The sequence below is a fragment of the Ostrinia nubilalis genome, chromosome 1 (genome assembly GCF_963855985.1).
Source record: "Ostrinia nubilalis chromosome 1, ilOstNubi1.1, whole genome shotgun sequence".
NCBI classification, from domain to species: Eukaryota; Metazoa; Arthropoda; class Insecta; order Lepidoptera; family Crambidae; genus Ostrinia; species Ostrinia nubilalis.
The window spans coordinates 16,789,474-16,808,124 of NC_087088.1; the positions used below are offsets into that span (position 1 = coordinate 16,789,474).

At 38.9% G+C, this 18,651-nt stretch overlaps 1 protein-coding gene across 1 annotated transcript in view; it reads right to left on the bottom strand.

Annotated features, from left to right (window-relative positions):
• The window catches only part of LOC135074422 (cholinesterase), a 31,249-nt gene extending 12,768 nt beyond the window's left edge, over nucleotides 1-18,481 (bottom strand). The window contains exons 1-7 of the mRNA XM_063968713.1: nucleotides 17,753-18,481; nucleotides 17,455-17,604; nucleotides 16,696-16,833; nucleotides 15,906-16,052; nucleotides 12,320-12,476; nucleotides 771-982; nucleotides 55-225 (exon numbers count right to left, since the gene is read on the bottom strand). Of these exons, the coding sequence (XP_063824783.1) occupies nucleotides 55-225; nucleotides 771-982; nucleotides 12,320-12,476; nucleotides 15,906-16,052; nucleotides 16,696-16,833; nucleotides 17,455-17,604; nucleotides 17,753-18,064 (1,287 nt within the window). The 5' untranslated portion in view covers nucleotides 18,065-18,481. The remainder of the gene's footprint in view (nucleotides 1-54; nucleotides 226-770; nucleotides 983-12,319; nucleotides 12,477-15,905; nucleotides 16,053-16,695; nucleotides 16,834-17,454; nucleotides 17,605-17,752) is intronic.
• Between the last annotated feature and the right edge of the window lie 170 nt (nucleotides 18,482-18,651).

Here is an 18,651-nt window from a genome sequence, read left to right on the forward strand (position 1 = left end):
CAGCACCCAATCCTATGACGCTAACCTACTCTAAAAACGGATTTGAAGCCCTACCTGAAATTCAGCATTTCCCAGCTCATAGAAACTCCTTCCTTGGCGGAGGCAGTTGACCAGCTTCCACGACGAGTCTATAGGGCAGCCCAGCAGCCTTCCGAATACCAGTGACGTGTTCTGCACGCGGAACTTGTCTTCGATCATCGCCCAGTCTGCTAACGCTGACCCACTCTGTGAATAAATTAAACAATTTAAAAAAATGTTTATTGTGATTGCCATTCACCAAAGAATTTGCGCTGTTCAAATCAAATTAAATCAAAAATATTTTAATCAGTTTAGACCAATCAGCACTTATGATTGCGACATTTGTTCCTGATCCTGGCGATCAGTCTCTAGACTGCGACGCTACGGCTAGAAAAGGTGATAGAAGTCCGGTCACCATTAAATTCTTGGTAAACCGTGGGTGTTTAAGTCAACGACGAGCGTGACATAATGCAAGCGCGACGAACCAATGGCATTCATCACTTGCGGCTTATGTACCACTTCGCGTTCTTGTCGCTGACGTAGAAATAGCTTAAGCGACACTGGCTAAGGGCCTGACTGACCTGTGTGTGCTATTATCCTGGTGACCAGATCCCTAGTCTGCGGCGCCACTGCCAATATCCCAGCAGAGGCGGCGCCGGCACCCGGTCCAAACAGAGTGATAGACGCCCGATCCCCATTGAAGTCTTGCTAAAGCGTGGCTACTAAGTGACACCTAGCTAAGGAACACTGACCTGTGCTATAATCCTGGTGACGAGGTCTCTAGTCTGCGGCGCCACAGCCAGTATGCCAGCAGAGGCAGCGCCGGCACCCGGTCCAAACAGCGTTATAGACGCCCGGTCCCCATTAAATGCTCCGATGTTGTCGTGGATCCAACGGAGGGCCATCGCCTGGTCGAGGATCCCGTAGTTCCCTGGAGAGTTCTCATCGGCAGTTGAGAGGAAACCTACGAAGAAACATACAAAGTTGTACTATGACTAAAAAGTAGACAAAATTGGTTATTCTGCCGTAAAGCATGATGCGGCGATGTACTGGTAGGAGATATGAGCAAAAATGGGATAACGAATGACCATGCTGCTGTTAATTAATAATAATAATAAATCTTTGGACAATTTCACACAGCGCCAGCTAGCCTCAAAGTAAGCAACGTATTTGCTTGTTATGGGTGCTAGCTTAACGAATATACTACATACTTTAATTGAATGCTAATAATTGGGTACACAGAACTACTGAGCAATATTGCCGAAGAATTATTCGACTTAATAAAATCAAGAAAAGCACATCGAAGACGAAGGTATAGGGAACTTTTCACTACAACATAGAAAACGACACAAAGAGTTAAAAGAAGATATTATTATTTACGTATTACATCAAAATAACTAACAAGCATGCGTAAAAAGGTCGAAATACTGCTAAACATCACATTAACATCTATAAATTATAATTATCATTAGCGTTAGATTTTACCTTCCTTTTTAGGATTGGCTACAGACCTTAGAAAAAATATTTTATAATAATACATTATAGACAGCAAAATGGTACAGAATTAGACTTATTTTAACAGCTAATATAAAGATTAATTGCAGAAATTACACAAAATTATTATTAGTGAACAACAATGAGGAGTCTAAAAAAATAATCATCCAGTCCATATAACATTAACATACATAATAAGAAAAATTCAGAATAGTATATGTACGCGCCAGCATTAAAACCTCATACATTTCAAACTCATGTCACACTATTCTATCACTCATTCTGACAGTCCTTTTCCTATCCTCTCCCTCCCACCTTCAGTCTCGCTCTCGCATCGCAACGCGCCGCTTCGCCTACCTATCTGGGCGTTAATTACTAAATAAGTATCCAAAATAAACCAATTCAAATAAACCCAAATCGCGCGCTAAACTCATCTCAATAAAAAGTCAAGTGTTTGTGAAAGTGAAAGAAGAACCAAGCTTGGACCGTCCTGTGGAGTCTGCTCAATCGAAGGTATCCCATCCCGCTCCTATCCCAATCTCCTACAACTCCTTTCTGGTCCTACCGAGCCGCATGGTTCATTTCCTATCCTTTACACTTACAGAAAATCACAACTACACATTTTCACGCATCCGTCATTTTGACAACCCTCTAGAAAATTCTAGAAAATTCGCTCGTGACACATTCTTTCTGGAAAGTTCGATTCGTTTGACATTTGGCACATTCTAGAAATTGCTATTCACTCAAACGTCAACTCGTTGTTTGTAAACACGTATATTTTTTAAATTCAATCTTTTAAAATTTTATTTCAATTCAATTTCAAATTCGCTTACATACGCTACGCATTTTATTTTCCTACTGGATTATAAATAAATACGCACAACTCAACTCATTTTTAACGCTAGCTCTCGTGCGTGTGTTTGCTCACCTACAATACAATGGAGGGAGTAAAACGCAAAATTAATTTGCTTGAAGCTAAAAAAGAAGCGCTTTTTCAGAGGGTTCAGGAACTATACGACCTCAGCCTAAAGGTCTCCGACCCTCAGATTGAACAAATTTTCATGTCTCGCATGCATTCGATTGAAAAAACAAGATCGGATTTTCTTGATACTATTGACGAACTTAATTTGTGTTATATGAAAAATGATGAGGAACTCAAACCTACATTTGCCGCACTCAACTCGTTTGACGATTTGTACTGTAACATCCTTTCGGTGCAAAGCTCCATCGCACAACTAAAGGCCAACACAGAGCGACGCAAACAGGATTTCGTAAAAAAATTACCGCCTTTAGAACTAGTCTCTTTCGACGGAGCCCCTTCTAAGTGGCCCGTTTTCTACCAAAATTTTAAAACGCTTATTCATGAGAACACTGGTTTGTCTCCAGGTGAAAAGGCTCAATACCTTATAGGAAAACTTTCCGGAAAAGCACTTACAATTTGTTCGGGTATTCCACCGACTGGTGAGAACTATTACATAATTTGGAACAACCTATTAGAAAAATACCAAGACATAAGAGTACAAGCCTCTATGTATTTGGAACAATTAATAAACTTCAAATCGCAATCTTTAGATGAATTTTTGGAACAGTATTGCTCAGCTGAAGCTGCCTTACGACGTTTACAGATTGATGACCTTTCCGATTTCATTTTGACTCATATTGCTCTCAGTAAATTAGACAAAGACACTCTAAATTTATTTGAACAATCCATTAAGCACGTAAAAATGCCTACGTTTAATGATCTCAAGACTTTTATAAAAGAACAGAATAAAATCCATGCTTTACGCTTATGTTTTACGCAGAATAAGCCGTACGTTAATAATAAAACGAATTTCGCATCGCAGTCTAAAAACTCGAAACCGACACAGTCGTTTGTTTCTAATACAGCTTCTGGAGTAAAACCCAATCAACATTACTTTCAATCTCAACCGAATTCGCAAGGCTCATACACTCCATCCGCTGTACGCAAGAATTGTCAACTTTGTAAGACGGAACCTGAACATGCCCTGTTCAAATGCAGTTATTTTCGCTCGAAAAATGCGCCAACTCGCTACTCTTTAGTGAAAAAATGTAACTTTTGCCTCAATTGTTTGGGCTTTCATAATGTTAAATATTGCAGATCTCAAAATCGTTGCTCAGTTTGCCAACGTAAACATCACACTCTTATTCATATAGATAACTTTAACGTGAATAGACCTATGACGTCACAACAGCTGACTTGCAGCGCGACGCTTTCGCCGACCGACGCGTCCATGTCCGCGCCCGGTCCGGTCACGCCGCCGTTGCAATCGATGCCAACCAACAATGTATCTCTCTCTGCAGTCACGCCGTCGATCGCTGATGAATCTAGTACCACGGTCTTATTACCCACCGCGTCAGTGTATACTTATGACAATAATAAGACGTGTCAAAAATTACGCGTGTTTCTAGACACAGGTTCGATGAGCAACTTTATCACAAATAAATGTTGTGCGCGACTGAACTTAAAAGTCAATCCGCTACCTACCACTATTAAGGGGATAGGTCAATCTGCAAGTGTGTCGCTAGGATATGTATCTTTCACAATTGCCTCACGCTTTGATCCCAGGTGTAAATACACAATAAACGCACGCGTCATTGATACAATAACCGATTATTTACCTAATGTAAGGGTTGACATAACCCAGTTATCGCATTTACAAGGTCTTCCTATGGCTGATGACAGCTTCGATATCCCTGCTGAAATCGATTGTTTGTTAGGCAATGAGATATTCCCGCTTCTTTTAGGTAGTAATAAAATAACTTCACCACAATCCTCTGTCATCGCCATCGAAACCACGCTCGGATATCTCGCTATGGGACGCGCTCAGTGCTACTCAGCTCCTTCACGCAATGATAATAAAGCATTCTTTTGCAATGTAGACTCGCACTCATTAGAATCACTCACGCAACGCTTTTGGGAGCTTGAAAGTGTACCTACTAAGAGACACATCAGCCCTGACGAGGAAATATGTGAAAACATTTTCCAATCAACTCATTCTCGCGACGACTCTGGGACTTATACAGTTTCTTTGCCATTTAAACTCGACCCATCAGAACTCGGCGATTCTTACTTTACTGCTAGGCGTCGCTTCTATAACTTAGAGAAAAAGTTAGACTCAACTCCAGGCTTACGCACTAACTATAATGAAAATATTCAAGACTGTATCGATCGCGGTTTTCTGTCAAAAGTCGAAAACGCATCGAATTCAGAGGAAAATACTCCAAATTATTATATACCTCATCATGCAGTATATCGACCAGATAAACTCACTTCAAAAACTCGAGTCGTTTTAGATGCAAGTTGTAAAACAACCTCTGGAAAGTCGTTAAATGATGTTCTTTACACTGGCCCAAACTTACAAAGTAATATTTTTGATCTTTTAATTAACTTACGCATTTTCTCAGTCGCTTTATCTGCTGATATTGAAAAGATGTATTTCTGTGTAAAGCTTGATCAAAATCACCACCCGTTTCAACGCATATTATTTCGATTTGATCCTGAATCACCGATTGATACTTATCAATACAATAGGGTTTCTTTTAGCGTTTCTAGCTCGCCTTACCTCGCTATGCGTGTCGTTCGCCAACTCGCTGAGGACGAGCGCGCGAATTATCCTATCGCCGCGTCTGAAGCTCAATCCTGTATGTATATGGACGATTATGTCTCATCGATGGACGGGTTAGAAAAAGCTGAACAATCTTACCATCAAATGGTTAAGATGTTCATGGCCGGGGGGTTTAAAATGGTTAAGTGGATCTCGAACAACCCTGAGCTTATAAATAAGATTCCCGATTCGCATAAAAATCCACAGCTCGTCGATTTTGACACTGACTCAGAAATTACGACAAAAATCATAGGCATGCAGTGGCAACCTAATGATGACGTTTTTCTTTACAAAATTAACTCTACTAACTCTGACCAATGCACCAAACGCACGATTCTCTCCGCAACCGCTAGATTATTCGACCCTTTGGGTTTGCTAGGCCCTGTGACAGCGTTTCTCAAACTCTTAATTCAAGAATGCTGGCAGCGCGAACTTGAATGGGATCAGCCAGTTCCAGACTCAATAAAAAATAAATGGAATCGGTTTGATAGTGAGATTAACAATTTATCGCAATTAAAAATATCTCGTCATATAGGAATCACCGCGGGTTGTCACGTCACTATCATGGGCTTCGCGGACGCCAGCGAAGTATGCTACGGAGCTGTAGTTTATGTGCGCGTGAGCTCTGATGCAGATTCACCCGGTGAAGTCTTTCTTATCGCATCCAAATCGCGCGTCGCGCCTTTAAAGAAAATATCTCTTGCGCGGCTTGAACTGTGCGCAGCGCTGCTCTTAACAAATCTTTTATTATCGGTTCGCGATAGTATAGAGAATCGTTATGCTGTTAACTCAATTTACGCATTTTCAGACTCGACTGTCACTCTCACGTGGATACATTCTCCCGCGTACAAATTTCACACATTTGTTGCGAATAGAATTACTGAAATTAATTCGAAACTCAACGCAAAAATTTGGCATCATGTTAATGGAAATGAAAATCCTGCAGATGTAATATCGCGACCTGTAACTCCTAAAGCATTATTAAATCAATTAAATTGGTTTCACTCTCCTCAATGGACAGCTCAGCCAATCTCGCAATGGCCTATCGAGCCATTTCAAGTTTCATCTAACAGTGTTCGACTGGAAGAGAAAACTATCGCTCTTGTTTCAGAGACAAGCTCTCAATCGAACTCTCACCCTTTCGATCGATTAATTGATCGCATTTCCACGTACCCAAAATTATTACGCGCTACTGTGTACGTGTTACGCTTCGCTAAAATACTACGTTCAAACGGAGTGGTTACATCCTCTGATTTAGAACTCGCTGAACTCTATTTAGTACGCCATATACAGGCACTATTTTTTACTCAAGATATGCACGCAATTAAAAATAATAAACCCTTTAACAAATCGCTTCTTAAACTTAACCCTTTCATTGACTCTGATAATATACTTCGTGTCGGAGGTCGACTCACTCACTCTCAACTCAACTATGGACAAAAGCATCCAATCATTCTATCGCCTAAACATCGCTTCACTCAACTTTTAGTTGATTACTTTCATGTATGTAATTTACATACTGGTCCTTCACTTCTACTCAGTCTGCTTAGACAGAAATTTTGGATACTTTCCGCACGTAACTTAGTACGTCAAAGAGTGCATCAATGCAATATCTGTTTTCGTTTAAACCCTAAATCTACAAACCCTCTTATGGGCGACTTGCCATCATTTCGCGTTTCAGAAGCTAAAGCCTTTGTTTATACATCGGTCGATTATGCAGGTCCCTTCTTTATTACTCACATTCGCCGCAGAGGTGTTAAAAGCCAGAAGGCTTATATTTGTTTATTTTGCTGTCTTACAACTAAGGCTCTACACATAGAGTTAGTTTCAGACTTAAGCTCTGTTCTATTTCTCGCCGCTTTTCGTCGATTCATTTGTAGAAGAGGCCCCGTTTCCATGATATATAGCGACGGAGGTACTAACTTCATTGGCGCTAAACGCAAGCTTGACGAAATTTACGCTCTTTTGGAATCTGACTCTCACAAAAATTATTTAAGTTCACATTTGGCTGAACAACGCATTAAGTTTCTTCATAGTCCACCATATGGTCCGCACTTTAACGGCATCACGGAGATAAATGTTCGTTATGTAAAAACGCATCTTTATAAAGTTATTGGTCTTCAAGTGTTAACATACGAAGAGTTCAACACTGTACTTGTACAAATAGAAGGCTTATTGAATAGTAGACCATTGTGTGTTCTTAGCTCTGACCCATCTGATATATCCGCTCTCACTCCCAATCACTTTCTCAATATAACTCCACTGAAATTCTTACCAGTAGAGAATGTCTCTGATATTTCTGACAATCGGTTAACGCGTTATCAGTTAGTCAATAAATTAGTGCAAAGCTTTTGGCGTCGCTGGAGTCAGGAGTATTTAACTTCTCTACAACGCCGTGAAAAGTGGAATACGGTGACCAAACCGATAGATGTGGGCTCTGTTGTTGTTATAAAAGATGACAATGCGCATCCTCTTTGTTGGCCATTGGGTGTGGTTGTGGAAGTATATCCCGGAAAGGACAAAATCATTCGCACCTTAAAGATTCGCACTGCAACCGGTATTTATGTTCGGCCTGTAGTTAGAGTTTGTCCTCTTCCTTTACAGTAACTCAAATAATGTTCTTAACTTTATTTTTTCTTAACTTTAATTTAACTCAACTTTAATTTGAATTTAACTCAACTTTAACGCTTATTTAACTCAAATTTAACTCGTTTAGTTCTCTCTAACGCATGCTTTTTTGCGTTTTTAACTTTATTTTTTTTTACAAACGCTACTCAATCTAGAGGAAGACCTCTAGGCCGGGGGAGTTGTACGCGCCAGCATTAAAACCTCATACATTTCAAACTCATGTCACACTATTCTATCACTCATTCTGACAGTCCTTTTCCTATCCTCTCCCTCCCACCTTCAGTCTCGCTCTCGCATCGCAACGCGCCGCTTCGCCTACCTATCTGGGCGTTAATTACTAAATAAGTATCCAAAATAAACCAATTCAAATAAACCCAAATCGCGCGCTAAACTCATCTCAATAAAAAGTCAAGTGTTTGTGAAAGTGAAAGAAGAACCAAGCTTGGACCGTCCTGTGGAGTCTGCTCAATCGAAGGTATCCCATCCCGCTCCTATCCCAATCTCCTACAGTATATTATATTAAGAACGAAAATTCACATTGTCCAAAATACAGTAGTCTCTTTTTATACATAGTTTAATCAATTTATATAAAAAGCAAACCAGTTTTAGTTTTTTAAAATAGGATAAAGTTTCACATAAAATTTGAGAATTATAGGAAATACAAAATCCACAGAGACACACAAGGACTAAAAGAGCATGACCATAAATTAATATTTAAAATATGTATTTTTTGAAATTTATTTTCCATTCTTCTTCCGCCTCATTCGATCGTGATGAATGGGTGCCACTCACTAATCAACTTCATACTCACTCATTGCAGAGAAGGATGAAATTGACGAGCGAACGACACCAAATTAGAGAAGACCGCAGCTTTTTCCTTTTCTTTCAAACTTCAATTATTATCTTGAAATCCAGTTCCCCCAGCTTCTTTTGAATTCCGACATAAAAATACTTGAGAGTTATTACAAAACTAAATATAATAATTATCATCTAAAGCCTGGTCCGTGAGCACGTAGAATCCCGTCCAATGACCCCAAGCTGCCCATCCTTGTCGCTCGCACGTAATTATGTTGCTGTCGCGCTCGCACACTCACTTTTGTCCAATGACCCCAAGCTACCCATCCTTATCGCTCGCGCGTAATTATGTTGCTATCGCGCTCGCACACTCACTGCGGGTGCCAGTCGCACAGTCGCGACAGCAATATAATTACGCGCGAGCGATAAAGATGGGTAGCTTGGGGTCATTGGACGGGATTGTACGTGCTCACGGACTAGGCTTTAGCATCATTACTGCACAGAGTGCGCGGTAGCTGCCACAGCGTACTGAAGGAGATAGCCGATAGTGGGGATTGTCCACTGATCGGCCACATGCTCAGCAGGACGAGGTCGGTTTTAGAAATAAGATACTAACATTAGCCTAAGTTTTTACTAACATTTATGGATCTCTGTTATCTGAATTAAATACTTTTTATTTTATTTTATTATTTATTTATTATAACTATAGCTAAGTAGCACAGAGACGAACAGATTTAACATTTTGAACTGTTAATGTGGTGCCGACGACCTCACAAAGGTAGCAGGAGGCCGCAAACAACCGGTCGATATCTAAATCATTGGAGGAGCAGGCCTATTGTTCAGCAGTGGACGACGTCCTGTGGCTGATTTGATGATGATGATGATGATGATGATGAAACGTGGTGCTGTTTTGATGCACGCTGAGCGGGTGATTCGCACCCGTGCTCATTAAATTATTACTGGTAATAATGTAAATTACTGGAGGTCAGGAGACACTGGCGGTAAATTACATCTGGCTGCGACGTGATGAACGGGCGCTGCGCACCTAGCGTCTTCAGAAACATTTAGGTTGTCGATTTAATTAATCTAATTAATTAAACCGATATGAGTCTGAAGACGAGAGGCGAGCAACGCCATCTTGGAGATGCTTCAACAAGTTCTTGTTACTTCTTTCTTCTTTAAATTCCACAAACAACAAACGACGTGTTACAAGAATAACTACAAAACATTTCAGTTATTAGTCCCGTTGAACATAATACTTACACAGATAATGTGTAAGTGTAGAAGTAAAATATCTAGGTAGGTATAGAAACAATACATTGTCGAAAAGTATATTTTATATTTCAATTAGCATGCATGGTGACTTAGTCCATGATGAAAGGGAGTGACGCACCCATCTTTTTCTAAGAATATAGATTTTGCAAACCGCCTCTAATAAAAAGAGAGGCGAGCAACACCATATTGATTTTTCTACTTTTCTTTTCTTCTGGTTTCTTTTTTTTAACATAAAAACAATATCCACAGAGTAAAACATAAATAATGACATCCTTTATTGTAAATAAGAAAACATCACATGTATGTATATTGCTGAAATACATCCATATTTTAGAATGTGAATTTTACACTATTTCTACTATAATAAACACTCGAAAACTCGTAAAAACCTGAGCGCGGTGTTAGAACCTGTGTATAGATTTATTAATTATTATGTATTATTTGCTATACTTTTGTATGTGAAAGTGTACACCACAAGCATAGTATTAATAACAAATCAATTAACACATTTCTTTACGAGATCGAATTAGAAATGACGAGTTCCATATACGAACTAAAGTAACTGACATAGCCCGACGGATTAGCAAGCTGAAATGGCAATTGAAACATAGTAAAATCATACCATTATTTAAAGCAGGAGACAAAAGTGACCCATCCAACTTTAGACCTATATCGATACTACCTGCGCTCAGTAAAATATTTGAAAAAATTATTTTCAATCAACTACTGTCTCATTTTAACTTAAATAAACTGTTTCATGAAAAACAATATGGGTTCACAAAAGGGAAAAGTACGACCGATGCAGGGGTTGCTCTTATCAAACACATTTTCGATGCTTGGCAGGAGAAAAAGGATGCTATTGGTATATTTTGTGACTTATCGAAGGCGTTTGACTGTGTTGATCATCAAACTCTGTTATTTAAGCTAGAACATTATGGCGTATCAGGCAAGGCCTTAAGCCTATTACACTCTTACCTCTCAGACAGATTACAAAAAGTAAATATTCACGGAACTAACTCTTCGGGCGCCCCCCTAAAAATGGGAGTGCCCCAAGGCTCAATACTGGGACCATTGCTCTTTCTGATTTATATAAATGATCTACCTTTTTATTCAAAGGACCTTTGTGACATAGTATTATTTGCTGATGACACTTCTTTAATTTTTAAAACTGACAGGCGTCAGGAAATATTTGACGACGTGAATAATGCTCTTTCCAAAGTATTAGACTGGTTTACAACTAATAATTTGCTATTAAACGCAAAAAAAACTAAATGTTTAAAATTCACTATGCCTAATGTCAAACAAGTTAATACTAATATTACAGTAAATAATGAACGCATTGAACTGATAAACTCTACTGTCTTTCTAGGTATTACCCTAGACTGTAAATTACAATGGGGCCCCCATATTGCTGCCTTGGCGGGAAGACTTAGTTCAGCTGCCTTTGCGGTGAGAAAGATCAGAAACTTGACTGATGTTGAAACAGCAAGGCTTGTATATTTTAGTTATTTTCATAGTATTATGTCTTATGGTCTTTTACTGTGGGGCTCAGCAGCAGACATAGAATCAATTTTCATTTTACAGAAAAGAGCTGTTCGGGCAATATACGGTCTTAAACCACGTGACTCGCTTAGAGAAGTTTTTAAAGAAATCAATATATTGACTGTGGCTTCGCAATACATATTTGATAACATTATGTATGTCCGTAAACATATACATTTATTTACTAAGAAAAGTGACGTCCACTCATTTAACACGAGACATAAGAATAAACTTGCTGTTCCATCATTTAGGTTGCATAAGATAGGTAATTCATTCTTGGGGAAATGTATTACCATATTTAACAAAATACCACACAACCTTGTCGAATTGCCAATAAACAAATTTAAGATACATATAAAAAATACCCTTATGTCCAAAGGGTACTACAAGGTTCGAGACTATATTGATGACAAGGATGCGTGGTTAGTTCAGTCTGCACATATTTGATGTACTTAAATTTGACTATTCTTACCGTTAGATAATTCCTGGCAATAAGTGGTGACTGAGTTTGTTCCGGCGTTTCTTCTCAGCACTTGCCATATGTTTGTCTCGAAGCGCTGGTAGGGCCCAAAAGATAAGGAGACATGTAAAGTGCCCCATAAGGGCTACCTTTTCTTTTTTTATTATTTTCTATTGACGTTCATAAGTGCCACTTGTGGTCTAAACTGAATAAATATTTTTTGATTTTGATTTTGATTTTGATTTTGAATTAGCAGGGCACATAGTACGCAGAACTGACGGCCGATGGGGCAGCAAGGTTCTGGAGTGGAGGCCGCGTACCGGAAAACGCAACGACAGACGACTTGATAAAGGTAGCAGGGAAGCGCTTGACGCAGGCCACTACCAATCGATCAACATGGAAAACATTGGGGGAGGCCTATGTTCAGCAGTGGACATCCTATGGCTGAAATGATGATGATGATGATGATGATAATACATACCTAAAGCGCCCAGCCTGTAGTTGATTGACACGACGACGACGTCATAGAAGGCAGCTAGCATGTGGCCGGGGAATAGGTTGGAAGCGCCCGATGAGAACTGTCCTCCGTGGATGTAGACCATCACGGCGTACTTCTGAGCCGTCGACCCCGTCTCAGTCTGTGGATGAAAAACGGCGAATAAGTGTTTGATTTTCTTAACAAACAGGATGGCGCTATATGCAGGCTGCTACTAAACGGGTTTGGTTTTGGTTTGGACGCCCTCTGCCCCATCTAGGGCCTTAAGTCAAGTAAGACTAAACGCGTAATCTAGAAGTCATTGGGGAAGGCCTATGTTCAGCAGTGGATGTTCTGTGGCTGAAATGATAATGATGGCTTAACAGCCTGCTAATAATCACTAATGGCTGGGTCTAGAATTAAGACTGTAACTTATGGATATTAAAAAAAATCAGACTAAAGATCATCCTCAAATATTTTCTACTGCAGGACCATAATATGACTCTCTTCAATTTACCAGAGGCAAATGGAGGATTTGACATATACTTACTGCTCACGTTGGCTAGACCAATGAGCTGATGTTAGCATTTTTCTCTCTTAGACTTAGTTAGTGGGGGTTGTCCTACTATAAACAGACTAAAAGCCCACTTTGACTTCATTTTATTATCGTGAATTACTACAGTCATCTATTCACACGAAAAATTAAAATAACAATTACAGTGTCCTTAGAAATGTAGGCCACATATTATTATTCCCAACAATGGTATTACATCACTGCAGACAATTCGTCCCTGGTGAAATGAGCGCATCTGATAAATGCTTAGAATTATAATGTCATTTGTACTAATAAATCTGTAGAGTTTGTTTGTTTGAACGCGCTAACTCTGGAACTACTACTGGTCCGTTTTGAAAATTTATTTTTGTGTTGGATAGCCCATTTATCCAGGAAGGCTTTAGGCTCATCACCCTACAGCCTACAGATAATACTTAGGGGCGGAGCAGTAAAGAAAAATGTTGCAAAAACGGGAAATATTATTCAAACTATTTTCGCGCGTACGAAGTCGCGGGCACAGCTAGTTTTGAATATGCGTAATACCTCAGGGTTAGGTTACGCAAAATTATATTCGCAACCGGTGGCAAACATTCTGTGTAGTTACTTTGATTTGAAAGTAGGCAATGATTACCCAATTGCATAAATGCACCACAGGCACCTGATATAATGAGTTACCCACCTTCAGGTGATTGTTCTATTGTCCGTCATTTAATTTATTTCCATATATGGTGGGGAATTTAAAATGGGGTTGACAAATTGGTTGCATACAATCATACTTTTTATTCACTTAAGGAATATTATGACTGGAGGGATTATTCTGATTATTATAAGTAGAAACTAAGTAAATAATTAATAACAAATTGACTTGTATAAAACATTTGCATGCTAGTTCAAGTCTGGTGAATGTGTTCTGCTCTATCTTATTCTGTAACATCTAATGTACCACATTCTGCAAATAAATAATTTTCACTTTACTTCATAACACAAATCATTAAACTTATGTTTTTGTAGTAAAATTGCTATCATAACAAATACGTGAGATGGCACATGTGTTTTTCTTTATATTCGCATAGTCACTGGTAGATCGTATTATTTTAAACTAGCTGACCCGGCGAACTCTGTTCCGCCTTAAAGGCAGTAAATAAGAAACTTTTGACCGTTTAGAGCTACCCTGGACTACAACAAACATTTTAAAACCAAAATCAGCTCAATCGGCCCAGCCGTTCTCGAGTTATAATCAGACTAACGAACAGCAATTAATTTTTATTTTATAGAAGATCTTTGTTTGTAAAGAAACAACTCACTGTTGAAACGCGGCCTTCGCAGATAATAACTGCATTTTTAAAGATTACAAATCACGAAAGTAAACATTTTTATCGTACGCGAGGAAGCTATAAAACAATACACTGACTCATATAAAACTATCACAGTTCATTGACTCACTAATGATTCATTAATTAAGCCAAAGTTAATCTAATTGCAAAATTGCTTGTGAAGGTGAAGCAAAACTGACCTCTGATGCGTAGACATAAGGTCACAGGGGTTACTTGTTCAATCGATCGAGCTTGCGCGGTTGCGGCACCGTAAAGAAACAAAGATGCCGCTATTAATAGACCTGTTGAAGTTTATTCAGGATTTTATTACAGGACTAGCGGCCGCCCGCGACTTCGTGCGCGTGGATCTCGTTTTACCCCCCCTTCATCTATCTTACGCGGTTCAGATTTTTTCATACAAATGTTTTTTCCCGCTAACTCCCGTTCCCGTGAGATTTTTGCAATATCCTGTTGTAACTAAGCTTTAAGTTTACTAAGGTACCTGCATGCCAAATTTCAAGAGTCTATCTTATGCGGTTTAGATTTTTTCATACAAATGTTTTTTCCCGCTAACTCCCGTTCCCGTGGGAATTTTGCAATATCCTGTTGCAACTAAGCTTTAAGTTTACTAAGGTACCTGCATGCCAAATTTCAAGAGTATATCTTACGCGGTTTAGATTTTTTCATACAAATGTTTTTTCCCACTAACTCCCGTTCCCATGGGAATTTTGCAATATCCTGTTGTAACTAAGCTTTAAGTTTACTAAGGTACCTGCATGCCAAATTTCAAGCGTCTAACTTAAGCGGTTTAGATTTTTCGTACAAAAGGATTTTCCCGCTAATTCCCGTTCCCGTGGGAATTCCTAAGTATCCTATAACCTGCCCAGGAGTATGAAGAATAATTGTACCAAGTTTCGTTAAAATCCGTCAAGTGGTTTTTGTTTCTATAAGGAACATACAGACAGACAGACAGACAGACAAAAATTTTACTGATTGCATTTTTGGCATCAGTATCGATCACTAATCACCCCCTGATAGTTATTTTGAAAATATATTTCATGTACAGAATTGACCTCTCTACAGATTTATTATAAGTATAGATAGATAGTAATTTTCGAAGTTTTGTATAAAGTAAACTGAACATTTCCATGACATCTAATTTCTTTAGTAACCTAGGTGGATGTAAATATTTCAAATGAATATGAGGGGGTCAAAAGAGGCTCCAAATGGTTTGTGCTGCTCACCAGTTCTGTTACTTGAACTTGGCAAGACACGCTACCGTGTATCTAGATTCTAGATAATTTTAAAATTAATAAAACCCTTTGACAAGGACGCTAACAGGCGATAGGACCCTATAGTAAAAACTTCAACAAATAAATATTCAAAATCATGAAGGCGAGACCAACACGTAAACCTTTAGCGTTGCGCTGTCTCTATACTCACTCTCATCATCATCAGTACTGTTGATAATTATCTGATAATTATCATGAAGCGTAATTATCTTGATAATTTCGAACCCTGTCTATGTGAATAGAGCTCTGTGATTGATTCATGTGTCCCTGTGTCCACACGCACTGTAAGACCTCATTGTAATGTTTGTAAATATGGGTGTAATTTACCAGAGGCATAAGGGAAGAACTGGCCTGATGATTGCATACTTCCTTAGCCTCTGAACTTTGTGCTGAACTATTAAAAATCAAATATAATTATAAACTAATCTACTTACATTAGGTGAGAATATATTCAAGTAGAGGCAGTCTTCGTCCATGTCTCGGATGCCTTTGGTGGCACCGGTGAACCGGGTTGGCTGGGGGCAGGCCGGGCCCCAGTCCACTGCTTGCATTAGCTGCCAGCCGGGGTGTTGACGGGGCGGCTAAACAAAGGATATTATTATTAGCATTTATGTAAATCAAAAGTGGACTTACTATGAAGGGGGAAAATTTGTATGACGAAAATTTCTGCGTTCTGGTCTTGGGCGGTTATCACACTGCGCCGCGCTCCGCCGCGGAGCGCGGGGCGACAGATTTAATATTTGTATGCAAGTACCTCAGTTTGTATAGAAAACACGAGCGGCACTTCACACTGACAACGCGTCCGCGCGCGTGATTTTTTATATGAATATATAACCGCCTTATCCAGAGGTTCTCAAATAGGGGAATAAAAATGTGGTGGAATGGTTCCAGTAAAGGATGATACGGCAGTGTTTGCTTCGCGCTCGACTTGGCGTCCCAGATTAAAGATATCTCAAACATATTTGCAATTTCATAGTCAAATTACACATTTTTGGCTAAAATAGTTTGTACCATAAGTCTCAGAATAAAATAGATGGATAGGCAGGGCTTCTTGTTATTGTTATGGAACCCTGAAAAGCTAGTTGTCTACAAACTCTTGATGGATATAAGTCCAGTAACTATTTAGTTTGTGAGTTGTGTAAATCTTGCTATTTATTAATCGTGTGAATTAATTCAAAACTTATTATTTCAGTAATTAATCAAATTCTTTTAATTCAAAATTACCTTAAATCTGCCTTCCAGAACAGGTGGCCTGGCGTATGGTATACCGAGGAACACCGACACTTCTCCCTGTATCCTCTCCACAGGTGTCAACCAAGGTCTGTACCCCGAATTGGGATCTGGGTTGTCATATAAATATACCTAAAGAAAAAAACAAATGTCTTAGTACAGTAGAATCCCGATTATCCGGATCAATTAAAACCAGGGGTGTTCCGGATAATCGAAAATCCGGATAATCGATTTCAAAGTAAAATCAAACAATAATTAACTTTTTACGATAGAAAGAGTTTTCAATACGTAATTTAGAGTATTTTAGAGTCTAAAAATCTAAATTTTAGACTATTGGATGAATCCATTTCTTTTAACAATGAACTAAGACTAAGTCCATACCGTGTTACGGTGACGGCGCCTTCAGTTTGTATGGGTCCAGACCCTAAATCGGTAATTAGAAACTGTAAATAATGAGTCCGGATAATCGGATATCCGGATAATCGAAGTCCGGATAATCGAGATTCTACTGTACTGAATATTGAGTTGGAGTCCAGGGAAATTCATGTTGAATTATCGTAACAAGTTATTTAATAATAACATTTAATGTTTTTGAGTTTGTGAGTGGCTATGCAGATTTTAAAGTCAAATTCCAATTTAAATTCTTTAGTAGTATGCAGGCCTTTTTCAGAGCACATAATAATATACAAGTCCCAATATAGCTTGCTATGACAACAATTAAATGTAAATTATGTAAAGTTTAAAAATACTTACTTTAAATCCTTGCACTTGTCCGAAGTTGGTAGTGACGAATATATCTCTCTTGAGCTGCCGCGAGTCTCGCCTCTCCCGACCTTGCAGGTCTTCTCTCCATCCCCCGAGCACACCAGGGAACAATGCATCAGGGTTGTTCGGGTCACGGTTCTGTTAGTTGAGATAAAAATGTAAATTTACTACTTTTTTACAGAATTTTCTGTTAATAAAATATTAAAGAATTAATGTGACATCTTTACACTTGCTTATATCAACAAAAATTAATGTAAGAGTGTAGCATTGACATCATTATACTTACAGTATTAAACTTGTATTGATCATCCAGGGGATTGGGATTGAGTGGGTTGTAAGGCAGAGGGTTGTATGGGAATCCGCCCGGCTGATTTATATTCGGGTTGTATGGATTGTACCGTGTCGGATCAGTCCCGTATCGTCTATTATTGAACACGTAAGTTCTGTAATCTGTGTCCCCGGGATTCGGCCGGCGTTGAGCGCGATTTGGGTCATATTCCTTATTGTATTCGCCATATTGACCATTATACAGATCCTTATTTGATTGGCACTGCACATAAACACTTAGGCACAAAGTCAGAACAATGTTTTTGAACATTTTCACATCACAGACGACGTTACGGTCCGTTTGAGAAAATTATCTTGCATGAATCACCATACTTAAACTTCACAAGTATCGCAAAGTTATTGGAGGATATTATGAATTACTATACACTTGAACTATCAATTAATTTATACTTGCACTGTAATTGTGATGTAAAACACTTTTTCTATAAGAATTCAATAAGAAAATCGGTATGGGAACAACAATGGAAGCAGACACTACGAGACAGGTACGATGCGAGGTGAATTATCACTGAAGCCCTATTTTTTAACGAGTACAATGTCACGAAACGCGTGAGGGCTTATCTATTTAATTCACAGAATTATCAGTCTCAAACAAAGTGTGGCAACGCCCACGAAAAGCAGTTTTTGTTTATCGATTCGTTTCAAGCAAGCAAGATTGTGCGCGATCGCAACGCCACCTACTGCTCACAAATGAAATCGATCGATAGGGTTTAGGTGTCAAAACTATCACGGTTTGACTTCCAGTGAATTAATCCCAACTATTAAAATCGAATAATGAGGATCAGTACTGTTGTAGAAAATTCAATAAAACTAGTATCTACGTTAATCTTTAAGACA